This window comes from Rhea americana, unplaced genomic scaffold (assembly GCF_003343005.1).
Source record: "Rhea americana isolate MKP2758 unplaced genomic scaffold, rheAme1 scaffold_98, whole genome shotgun sequence".
In the NCBI taxonomy this organism is placed as follows: domain Eukaryota; kingdom Metazoa; phylum Chordata; class Aves; order Rheiformes; family Rheidae; genus Rhea; species Rhea americana.
This window is the reverse complement of record NW_028187177.1, coordinates 1,237,854-1,250,530: the sequence shown is the minus strand read 5'-3', so window position 1 is coordinate 1,250,530 and position 12,677 is coordinate 1,237,854. Positions and strand designations below refer to the sequence as shown.

At 46.2% G+C, this 12,677-nt stretch overlaps 1 protein-coding gene across 1 annotated transcript in view; it reads right to left on the bottom strand.

Moving 5' to 3' along the window:
- Positions 1–8,503: 8,503 nt before the first annotated feature.
- The window catches only part of MMGT1 (membrane magnesium transporter 1), a 5,593-nt gene continuing 1,419 nt past the window's right edge, over positions 8,504–12,677 (bottom strand). The window contains exons 2-4 of the mRNA XM_085325523.1: positions 12,537–12,660; positions 11,561–11,664; positions 8,504–10,836 (exon numbers count right to left, since the gene is read on the bottom strand). Coding sequence (XP_085181649.1) covers positions 10,674–10,836; positions 11,561–11,664; positions 12,537–12,660 — 391 coding nt within the window. The 3' untranslated portion in view covers positions 8,504–10,673. The remainder of the gene's footprint in view (positions 10,837–11,560; positions 11,665–12,536; positions 12,661–12,677) is intronic.

Genomic DNA, 12,677 nt, shown 5'->3' with positions numbered 1-12,677 from the left:
GATGTATTGCAAGTGCCTGGTTTTGAAATGGCTGATTAACATGCATCATGTTATTTTTGAAATAGGTGGTCAGAGGAGATAGCTTTCTTCTGTTTAAAGAGTGATTATTTTATTTTCTGATTTGAGAGATGCTGACTTGATCATAATGTGTCTGAGCAGGGATTACCAAAGAGTGGTTTTAGCTGGTGCYGTTGTTAGGATCTAGACCTGCTCTTTTGCTGTGATACAGCTGGCCACCAAAGTAGCCAGAGGAAGCGGATGACTTGCTGACTTACTCGTTTGGAATCTCATGCCTCAGAACATGCACCAAAACTACAGAATAATCCATTCAAGTGCAAACAGCAAGAATTTTCCCATTTTGCACCATTATTCTATCCAAATAGGTTGAATTCAGATCAGAGTATCAGAGGGGAAGAAACTTATGGTGAGCTGGATATGAATCTTCATAAGGAAGAAGCAAGGCATTGTGTTTTCACAGGTTGTGTCAAAGAAGAGAGAAAGAAAAAAGTGAAAGGAATCCAGTTAAGAGTGCACACAATCTCGAGCGTTTCCCAAACAGAAAACAAAATGAACGTTGCTCGCGTAGGAAACCAGTTAATGCTTTGCAATTGCATTTGTCAAAGAGATTATCAGCAGAGAGAACTCTTCGTAAGATGGACAACTGCGCTGGATGTGGGTGATAAACGCATTGGACAAATAACAGCCGCGATCTTTGAATAGCACAATTCACGTGGGTGTGCAGCTGGGAGAACCAGGAGGGGTTATGCTAGGGTTAGGGCTTCTTGTTTCTGGGTAGAGAACATAACCCCAGAAGCAACAGCTGCATTACTGGAGTGCCTGTGTACTCCATAGGATAAATGAGGCTGCACTATACGATCATTCCTGAATAAGGGATCAGGAAGAAGTGTAGGTTAGCAAGTATGTGTGTATGTGTAGATGAAATTTGGAAAGTTCTAAGTGCTTTGCTCAATCTTACAGCATATTTTTGAGCCCATATATAAGGTTGAAATCATATGGCACAGTTAAAGTCAGAAGGTGAAGTGTTGGAGAGGGACGTGGGGAGGAACATAGTTTGCTGTGTTTCCCTTGAGGAGTGTAGTTCAACAGTCTGAATTCACAAATTAAGTGCACCCCTTCCGGCTGGCTGTAGAAAGGCTGTGGTGCTCTGGAGCTAAGGTGCCTGGGTGTATCCTGCTTTATGGATTTCCTGACCGTCTTCTAACTACGTATCCTCAGTGCGTGCTTATCCTTGTTTTTCTCTTGTAAGCATCAAGGAGTTTTCCCCTTTCCTAAGATAAGCTGCTGGGTGTAACAGCTGCCAGGATCCAGTCACTGGTGGCAGGTGTCTGTCGGGTGCTGCTGTTCCTGATTTGTGTGCGCTATGCATTTATGATTTGCAAGAGTGTATTCTTCCCCAGGCCTAACCAGCATCTGAAGATGATTGTCATCTTCCAAAATAAAGGTCCCAGAGGCTGTTAYTGTGCTATGCCTCCCTTTACAAGAAAAAGCATGCAAAAAAGCTGCTTTTATTTATTTATTTATTTATTTCTTCCCCCTCCTCCTGGTAATTTTCTCCAGATTCTGTCTCTAAACTGACTGGCTGAAAAGGCAACATTATAGGGGTATCAAAGGGGTATCAGGTTTATTTTTGTTTCATCTGCTTTTTAATACTTGCTAGGAAACTTGATGAAAAACATGAGTGGAAATACATGTGTTAGAGAAACAWTTTTTAAAACTAAACTAGTATTTCAACCAGCCAATGTGGCAACRTCACACCTTTGACAACAGGACTCCAGAACTCTTTAAGAACATCCAATCTAGTGAAGCTGAAAACAAGGCCAAAGACACCTTCAAAATCTGGCAGAGACGAGGTTTTGGCGGAGATCTGAAGGAAGTTTATTTAGGCACTATGTTGAAAAGAAGCTTCTAACTTTCACATCTGCATAAAACTTCATGCCTAGCTTAACTGGAAAAAGAAGAAACTGGAGAGGAATACCATGCTGGGATTTAGCAGAAATCTTGTGGCCTGCAGGAACTGTTCTTAAATTGTACTCACAACTCTGAGTCATATGATCAATTTTATGACTGCCTYATTTCAGGAAGGAAAGAAACTGAAAAGCCTAGACAAGTGTCATTTTCTTCAGTAGTTTTAGTTYAGCTGCACCTTGGCGTGGTGGTCTGTCCCTGAAAGCAGGCTGTTGGCTTGTGTTCAGCGTTGGTGCTTTCTTGCCTCAATCTCTGTTGGTGATGTTTTCAGCTGTCTCTWGGTAGTGGCTCTAACACGGTGGCAGTTTGAGAGCCCTGTTGTTGTCCGTCAAGCGGGGAGTGCAAGTAGTTGTTATGGATAGAGTTGCCGGGGAAGGAGCTGCCTCGTAGATGCAGTGAAAGCTGGTTCAGCTTGATTTGCTCCARTGCTTCGGAGCATTCAGTTAAATAGTGAGTGAGCCAGTTCTCAGGACTAGGAGTGCAAACTTGATATCTTTATCAGTTGATAATTCTGAGTTCAGGGGGGAAAAAAAATGCTCCAGGGTAGGAGTTCAGTTGTTGGTACCATCTTGTAAGCTCACTGGAGAATATTTTCACATGCAGCTGAAAGGAATAGCTGTTTATACCCTCCCTGAGTTGGCAGCCATGGGAGTTTGCCAGGAGTGGCAACTGCTGATGCTATGTAAAGAAAACAAAATCACTCYTGGGCTTGGAAGCCAACAAAGGAACTGCGTTTTGTAAGATTTTTGAGCCTGGGGTGAAGGTCTTACGCAAGYTACGGTGAAGTCCAAAAGAACCGTTTGGTCCGGCAGACAGTGGAATGGAAACCTCAATCGGATTTTGCAGGAGGTAGTGTAGAACGTATCCAAGAGTGGTTCAGTTCCATGAGAAGGCTGGAGCTGGAAAACTTACCGTCTTCCTTCRTCTTGCAGCTGTGACCCATCTGCTTCTGCAGAGGTGGCTCTTGCAGACAGGAGGGAGCTGGCTGCGCTCAGGTTTTCCGAAGGGAGGGACTCTGCGGAGCTGTCCGACTGCCTCGGAGAGATGTGAGTGCAGGGAGCTGCCTCTTGGAAACTGGAGCTGTRTATTTGCTGGATTTGTGGAAGTGCATGTTGTTTTTGGAAGTGGTGGTAGCAGTTGTGAATAGTTTTATTGTCTGCACAATTTGTGAAGCTTAGGAAATTGTCAATATATGATTTTGCATTTTGACCATGAAAAGTTGCTGATTTTTTGATCAATTTACATTACCTTAGTAGCTGCTTSATCTCTTGGTAATGGGTGCCTCAGGATTCAAGAACGCCTTCTCAAGTAGGACAGAAATAAACAAAAAGCCCTCCTCCCCAAGACTAAAAAGTGATAAAAACATTTTGCTGATTGCAGATGATTATAATGCAGCTGCTTGACAAGTGACATCCCAGCCTTGGAAAAATAACATTGGTTCTTCAAGCTATTTTCCAGTCCGTGCAGCACATTAAAATCCTTCATGCACAGCTGGCACATTTAACTTTGATTATATTGTTTAAGTGACTGCTCTGAGAGCAGCCTGGATCTAGTTGCTTGCAGAATTTGAAAATAAGGTTGTTCCAATTCATGTCCAGTTTGTCTCTCTTCCAAAATAACCRACTATCTCAAGTACTTTTAGGGCTGCTAATTAAAGTCTTGTGGCACTCCTATGAGAGAGTCCTTAGAGATGGATGGAGGGACTTACCCAAGGTCGTGTAGTATGTCACTAGAAAAGATGATTATAAAATCCGTGCCCTAATTTGGTCTTGCATGGTTTTCTTTCTCCGGTGCTGAAAACGCCCCACAAAACCACGTGCTGGCTGGGCCGCTTGTGCGTGTTGGTGGGCTCCCTCCCTGCGCTCCGGGACGTGCCAGCCGGGGCCTGGCGCAGCAGGAGCGCGGGGCGGGAAGCGGCAGGCTCGCCGCAGCGGGCCGCGGGGCAGCGCTTCCGCGGGCGGGTGGCCGAAGGGGCGCGTCTGGCTGGAAGCGTGCTCCTAGAGCTGGAATAACGCGGGAGTTCGGAAAGAGGGAGGAGAACTCACCAGAGCCTGTAGGCACTTGTGGTGTTATTGCCTCTTATTTAAAGTCAGGTTCTGGTTTCTGACCCAGACTGCTCCAGTGCCTTTTCTTTCTCCGCCATTGCAAAAAGCGTATTTTAATTTCCCCTGGCATCCCTGCATTCAGGACTCCTCTCTGCCAGCAAGAAGTGGGCAGACTGTAGAAGCTGCTATCCAAAATGGTCATTAGTGGAAAAGGAGATGGTGGCAAGTTGACAAGCTTTGCAAAAAGCTGTTTTAAATGTGTCAGATTCAGCAAATCCTTCTGCAGGCGTATTTGTAGAAAACAGGAATGCAAATGTGTGGYGCTTGAAATACTGCAGCAGCGTTTGACTTGCCTCAGGCCAGACAGAGGCAGGGCGTGTAGGGGCTCGGCGTGCCGCACCAAAGCAGCAGCGAGCCCCGGGCACGCCACGCTGGGGAGAGATGCTCAGGACGATGCTCCTTCACCTGCTGCTGCAAGTATCCCTGCAGCTTGCAACAGGTGAAGTGGGGTGAGGGACTGATTCCAGAGAACTGGCAGCGCGTTTCCTGAAGGAAAGGCAGTTGTTGGTGAGTCGTAGCCTAGGCTGTGATAGCAAACCATTGCTGGGCAGTAGATTGATGACTGTTTCCAGAAGAGCACAGAACAGGAGCCCAAGGAGRTTCAGACTTCAGGGGCAGCAGAAGAGGCTGCTTTTTGCCTGGGTTCTGAATGGCCAAATCCTGCATTCACGCAGGTGTAACCAGAAAGCAGGTCTCCTCTCCAGGCTCTGCCTTGCACCGTGGGACTTGGTGCGCCCACTCTGTTGAGGTGAGGAAGGGCCATGAAAGCAAGGAAAAGAAAGGGACTGTTCTTGTCATGGTAGGAAAGCAGAGCTTGCAAAGGACGATTGCTCTGTTTACCCACTGATACAGATGTGCTGACGGACCAGAGCTCCCCAAGGAGGCAGAAACCTGAGTCACGTCTCTGGGATGGACCTTCTCCTGTTCTCGGCGTGCCTGYGGAGCCAGTGCGCTGTGAGTGGGGTGTCTTGGTGCTGTGCTGATGGACATTTGTGCTCCTCTGCTGCTCTTCTTGGAACCGCAACTGACTAAAATGACTCACTTTTTTTTCCCCCCTCCAGAGCTGCTGCCTTGACTTGCCTGTTACCTGATCCTTGCTAACTGTCCCTGTTGAGCCTCGTGCTTCTTCTGAGAACATTGTGGGGAGGGCTGAGCCTTATTTGTAGCCCCTTTAAGCTCTGCAGTTACCTCTTGAGTGTCAGAAGCAAGGGCAGAGTGGAGAAAGCCTTGCAGGCCTCCCTTGACCAGGTACGCAGGAAGAACTGAGCACCGTTCTCACCATGCTGGGTGGGAAGACTTCTCAACCTGTCCCCGTCAGAGGTTGCTGCGTACTGTTAGCCCATGCCAATGCAACGCAGCAGCGTGGCCATACTTGCRGCAGGAGATGAGGGTTTAGTAAGCAGCTCTGTTGCACCCCGTGGGTTATGGGTTCCCTCCCACGTTGACYTTGCTCTGCTGGGGCTTTGCCTTTGTGTCGTGTTCAAGGCCGCTGTTCTCAAAGCGGCACAAGCAGGATTTGCCAGCTTGTGCTAGTGGCGTCGAGGACCCCGTGGCAGTTCTCACCACTCAGCGGTGGTCCCAGAGTGGCRGTGGAAAAACTTTGACTTTGAAATTGTGCCGATCCCACCCAGTCTCTGAGCAGAGATCTTTCCATGAGGGTGGACTGCAAAGCAGGAGTGGCRTGCTGCTCTTGGAGAAGGTGGCTACGGTGGGTTTATTTTGCCCTTTTCCTCCCCTCCCCTCTGTGTACTTCGAGCTGTGCTGGGGAGGTGCCTGTATTGCTGCAGGGTTGTCTTTGGAGTGGGCTGAGCGCAGATCTGCTGGTATGTTTGAGACTGAAGTGATCCGATAAGAGTCTCGGGAGCGACAGCTTTGTGCGGAGCAGGGAAGCAAGCAGCCTTCACTGGGGCTTGGGGAGCTGGTCTCTGGAGTCTGAACTGGCTCCTCAGAAACTGCTTTTTGATGCAAGTGTCTGTTTTGTGCACTTCTGCATCCCAGACAAGGGCAGAAATCACTGCTTCGGCRTTTACTGTGTGTGCTGGGTGCTCTTCTCCCCTCTGCTGCAGCGGAGACCTCTCAGCGGCCGGAGGATGCCGCCGCGGCCGGGGACCGGCTGGGAAAACGTCAACACTCGCCTCGTACGGCTGCCCCGGAAAGTCTGTTCTCTCAAAAATACAGCAGAAATACTTTTTTTTTTTTTTTAATCCTTGCTTTTAAATCTGAAGTCAGAAAGCCTCTTGCGCTGCAATGTGCCTCTGGCCAGTCCCTGGGAAACCTGGCAAGCGCTCGGGAGGGGACAGGAGGGAGCAGCCAGCGCAGGGCTCGGTCTGGCAGCAAGGGTTACCCCGGAGTCAGGGATAGGGAGTAAATAGCTGTGAATCTGGCAGGGAGCAGGGGACTTTGGGTTCCCCTGGACCACTGGTGTAGGACAAGCTGCTGGTTTGATATTTCAAATTCAATTTTTTTTTCTTTCTCCCCTGCCTTTTAAAATGGCCTGATAAACTGTGACACTGCAATGCCTGGGCCGCTGCCAAAGAGCCCTGGGGYTCGTGTTCCTGACAGCCGCTGCTGCTCCCGCTGCCAGGCTCCTGGCTGCCGCCGCTTTGTGAACTCCCATTTGCCTTTCTTGGCTGGAAAAAAAGGATTAAGTTAGCAGGACGGGAAAATTAATTAGCTGCCATTTTAAGGATGTAGCTTTTGTTGCAGTCCAAAGCATTTTGAAACGACATAGTACRGCTGAGAACAACGTGGGGTTGATTAAAAGGTTTCTACCTCCTCGAATCCAGGATTTATTTGCACCCTGGTTCTCCCCAAGGTGCTTAAGGCTTCAAGGTCACCGTCAAGGCCAGTCCTGCCAGGGGAGTTTTGCCTTTGCTGCTACTTCTGGCCCTGGAAAGCCAGTACTGAAGTTTTCTGCTTGTTTAACATTCAAAATAGCCTTTCTCTGCCCTACCCCGCTGCCCAGGCTGCCTGCCAGGACTTCACAGGCGCCGGCCGGGGACGGCAGGAAGCTGTAAACCGAGCTGCAGCTTCCCTGCCCGGCGAGGCCGAGGCCGGAGCGACGCGGCGGCTCCGGGCAGGATTCCCGCGGCGGCTCCGGGGCAGCGCTGCGCAGAGCGAGGGAGCCCCGAGCACGGGCAGCAAGGAGGGAAAAAAAACCCAAACAAACAAACAAAAAAAACCGCCACCACCACCACCAAAAAACTATTTGAGACTGGGAAGCGACTGCCGTTTCGCGCTTTCTGCGGGGCAGAGCCGTGTTCGGTGTTCGTGCCCCGCTCCTCCTGGGCCGGGGGTAAGCAAAAGGCTCCCTTACAACTCCGACTTGGGAACGAATGCGCGCCATCAGCTGTTATTTTAGGACACGGTGCTGCAGTTCAGCCCTCGTCACCCTCTCCCTGGGAACAGGGATTTTTACTGGTTTCAGTCCCAGCTGGGCGACTGTCACAGCTGTCTCTAATTAGCAAGGGGCAGCAGGAGTGAAGGATTACTGGTGGAAACTGTGTCCTAGCCCCTCACCCTGGGAAAGCAGGGCTAAAGGACTCCTGGCCTCCTCCTCTTTCATACAAAGAGAATTCCCCACTAAACTAATACTGGAGGTAGAGCTGGGGTGAAGAAAACATCAAAATTATTGCAGCCTAAACTGGCTACTTCTGCAGCAAATGCAAATGAACAGCACTTTTTTTTTTTTTTTTTTAATTATTTAATGCAGTAGAAACATCATGTCCTTTAGCCAACTTGGTTCAAGGCTTGATAGCGGTGAAAGTACACTGGGTGAGTTTGGAAACTTCCTATTTGACCCAATCCATTAAGCTGTTGGCACAGCTTCTGTTTTGCTTTTGAAGAAAAGCAGCTTGTCTGTGAGCAATTGATGCCTGCACACTGCAAGATAAGCATGGTGCATCTTTGGGAGCTGGCTAAGGTGCTCCCTCTTTAAAACTGCCTTTTTTTTTTTTTTTTTTTTTGATTGCTATTTTTGACACCCTGATATTCAGTGCTGGACAGGCAAAGAGGAATTTAGACAGCTCAGGAAGTGGATGAAGGGTGAGCCTCCTGCTTTCTTTATGGTGCAATCGTGATTAATGCTGTGGTTGAACAAACTCTTCTAGTTCTTTGCTGCCTTTCCAGACTCTCCCCAGTAAAAAAGCAGAGCCACAAGTGAAAAGCACTCTTGCTCAAGTCCAAGATTTATCAGTCTCCAGTCCTGAGAGCAGGCTGGCTATCTCYTCCAGTGACCATTGCAATACCAAATCTCACATGAGCATGTTCTGTGGGTAGTCAGGGGATTAGCACGTGGCAGAAAAGCCTTCAACTATGTTAAACGGAAGATGGAAAATAGATCAGCTCTACTGGATACRTGGACTAGGAATCTCAAAGATAGTCAGAAATAAGGACAGCCACTCCAAAATAAATTAAGGTTATCAATTTTTATTGGACATTGCAAGATCAATAAGAAAAAATAATTTGTACAGCTTTGTTATGTGATATAACCACTGCTGCTGAAGAGTAAGGCTGCTTGTCACAAGGAAAACGACCTGGTACAGCCAACAGGGCGCTCCTAGCACGACTTGGTCTGAGAAACAGTTTTTCTCCAAGAATGACTTCAGCTGTCACGGAGCAGCACCTTTTACCTTGGGCAGGTCCACGTAGCCTTACAGTAGCGCAAACGGGGCCTCTTAGACATTAAGGGTGAGCGGCCCTGCTCTAAGAGACCCTCTACAAGTGGCTCACCGCCAACCACAGTTGCAGTATCAGTCTGGTACAGTGGTAACTGACTTTGTGCCTTGCTTCTCTCTCCCTCCGTTAATTGTCTGCTGCTTTTCCTCTGTGACTAGCAGGGTCACCTGGCCTGTGCTCAGCCATTTCCTCCACGCAGTGCCTGCCACCAAAGCAGCCCTCTTCCCCAAGGAAGGAGCTCTGCCTGCAACAGAGAGCTGACCTGACGCTTACTATTTTAGAGGCTTTTGGTGACAGCAGCTATCATGAGAGCTGATTTGTCACACCAGCTACAGGGGAGCTAGAACACTCTAGGAAATAATCCAGCAGCTCAGACATTTCCAGCTGGCAGAGTAACCCTTTCTAACCAAACYCTGATGCTTAAGAGTGATTGTAGAGCAGCAGCTATGGATATTGCCCTAGCACTGGGGGACCCACTCCATAGGATGGGCAGAGCTAGAAAAAGAGGCTTCAGTTTACACAGTATCTTTGCTAAGCTTTTTGCCTTTGAGAGTTCTAAACAATTTAAAAAAAAATGGATGCTAGGACAAAAGGCTGACTTTGCACAGAGGCAGAACAACATCCCCAGACTATGCAAACTCCTACTTGGCCCCATCAGTAMCTCGAACTACCATCTCTTGGCTATGTCAGGTAACTGGGAGAAGGGTATTCCATTGCTGGACTGAAATGCCAGACCAAGAAAAAAAAATCAGCTTTGCTTCATGCTATCTCCACCTAAGGGGAGATCAGAATTTAGAAGTCAGTAAGAGTTAAGGACCRTAACGTCTGTCCTAGGACATATAATCAAGACAGTCATCTTAAATCAACTAAGGGCTCAGCTGCAGAAAGAAAGCAATTTCGTAGGCTCTGCTGGCAGAGAAAGAGTAGTTGTACCATGACCAGCTGACTACCTGTACTGTGCTAATGCCAGTAAACAGATACAGCTGCTGGACCTACCACTGGAACATTTACAGGATGGATATTTCTTACTGATACTTAAAACATTTCTCATAGAAGATGACTCAGGAACTACTATCCGGTGCCATTTTGAGGTACTAAAATGCCATTCAGCCATCTGATGAACATTCCCATATACACAACCAAAGAGAACAAAAGTACAGTGGGTAAACAAGGTGAGCATTGTAGATTATTTATGTGATTAGAAGTGAGCTGCCTTCCCACACAGGCACCAAATGTACAGCCACATCCCAGGCAACTTGGGGCAACGTAGGACACTTTACATTTAAACAAAGGAGGACAACAAAGAAATAACATGGTAAAGAAAACTTGGGGAAAAAACAATCAAACTTCACAGAACTATTTATCAGCACTGTTAAAAAAAAAAAAAAAAAAAAAAAAAAGCAACCTTTTTGACTTCCCATGCAGGTCTCCTAGGCATTCTAGGAACAGGAGATGCTGCCCTTTTTCTGCTGTTAAATGATGCAGTGCACACAGTATTTCTGAAGGAGTTCCATAAACTGTAGTGCAAGCAAACTGAGAAAATAAATAGCACTCAAAACATTCCTTCTTGTCAAAGAATATTAAATGCAGTAAAAACTAGCTTGCTTTTTTGTTTTAACTGAAGTCTGCTGCAACTTTTTTAATATATGAAAATTTGAAGATGTGTTTCACAGCATAACTGTAGAATAATTTACATTGTGTTGCCAATTCACAATTCAGTCATTTTTGTTAACAGTGTACAAAGAAGGTCCTTAGTTTGTTTATATATATATATATATATATATACTTTATAAAGTCTGGAAGATCAATATAAATACTGCTCCAGAAATTAAAAAAAGTGTTTACATCCCCAGCTTGAATATTACATCTCAGTGTCCTGGATTATTATTATAATCTGTAAAAGTCTTAACGGCGCAGAGGTTCAAGTTTTCGAAATTTCAGTGACGAGCTGGATGACAAAGCATCTTGGTTTGAAGAAGAATTCACTAGGTCTGGGGACTGGAACAATACTCTACCACGATGATTAAATACATAAAAAGATGGATGGTTCCTTAATGTGTCAAATGTCCTTCAAAATAAATGTAAAAAGTCAAAGTTAATACTGCTTTAGAATGGTGGTTTTAGAAGAGTCAAGTCTAGGACATATCAACTTTTATAGACAAAGAAATACAAGTTTTGAACCCAAAGTTCAGGGTAAGTAGGTGCACTTTACAAGTCTACTTAAACCAAAATGCAGTGCAGTTGAGAAATACAAAGCCAAAGAGCCAGAAAAAACAGTGACTGCTCAATACATGGACATTGCTCGCACCACAAATTTCTTCCTTGAGCTTAGAGGCAGGTCTGTAGATTACTACCTGCAAATGTACCTAACATGCCAGCCTTACTTCAGCTGTCACTTGTATTAATACCTCAACACTMTTTACCATCAGCTTGCCGTCCTTTTCCATGCCTGAAGTCCAAGCTTTTAGGTAAATGCTATGAAATATAGTAATACTGTGTCTTACTGTCTGTGCAGTCATTTAATTCCTCTATCAACTCTGCAAGACAAGATTTTGGACAAGGAAAAGCAAGAAGCTCATTTCATTTGTTCCTGTTATCTAACTGTCTGAAATTCCACACACTTCTGCCTTCTTAGATGTGTCTGTTCTTCTCTGTGTTACATCTATAACATGCACTTAAGAAGAACTGAGCTAAAGAGAGAGCAAGTCCAATGCTGCTGCTTCACAGATGTGCTCAGTTTATATAGAAAGATGCAGATAAATGTACTTAGGAAAAGAAGAAATAAAGCATACTTATTTTTTAGTTCTGAAGTGGCATCCATGTCTTTAAATTCTCCTGCGATATGTACTATCCCATAGCAGGTAACTGCAAAGGCTAACAGAGTTTGAAGAACTATCTGTAACAAGAAGGAAATACAAGGTGACATATACATTACTAAGTGTTTGTAGTGTTTACAAAAACATCCCATCTTCTAAACAAATGCTTTACAGAGGTGGGCATTTCAACAGTAGGGAAACTGAAGCATACAAAGGTTAAATAACTCACCTAGGGTAGCAGAGCAAAACAGCTGCAGAGCTGAAAGGCACTTAAGATGCCTGACATCCAGTCTGCATTGCATGAACTAATTGATTCAYGCAGGTCCTCAGCAAGATCCTGTCTTCCTTAGAAGGACACACTTTGTTCCTGTGCACTTAAGGATCTAATACTCTGAAAAAYGCATTAGCTGCCAACACACACTCTACAGAGGTGACAGTTGTTACCCTGCCTAAACACTGCCTGGTAGTGCTGGGTATTTCATCTCCTTAACTTTTAAGCAGAAATGGAACGGATAATAATTAAAGTGGAATAAAAAGAAAGAAAAACAAAACCCAACAAAACTTCTTGAAGGAGACAGTGCTGGGATCAGCACAGGCACACAGCCACACCGGATAAACAGATCTCAGCCAACAAAAGCCAGGGGGAGGAGGATGTTTATGCTGCAAAGCAGGAGATGAATGCAAAGACTCTCTGAGGCTTAAGATATGTTGGGAGAGTTTCTAGTGCTTCGGCAGAGCTGTAAAGAAGCAGTGGGAAGTCGGACCTGGGGCTTGTTCTCGCTGACAGATCTAACACACTGCAGGGAGTGGGGACAAGAAAATGAGGTTCCTCTAGACTTGAAAGCAAGCGCAATTTAAGAACTGCTTTACTCTTACCTATCACATTAAAGAGAAACTGAGTGAGATTAAACAGCACGACACCTTTCAAACACAGTAAAAGCCTTAAACTTACATCTATCGGCAAGGTTTCATCTTCCTTTTCTGTTAGTCGCATGTAAGAACGATCTACAAAACAGAAGCACACGGAAGCGTCACAAGGGAGCGCGGCGCCACCGGCGCGACCGCCTGCCGTCGGCCTGGCGCACACGGCGCG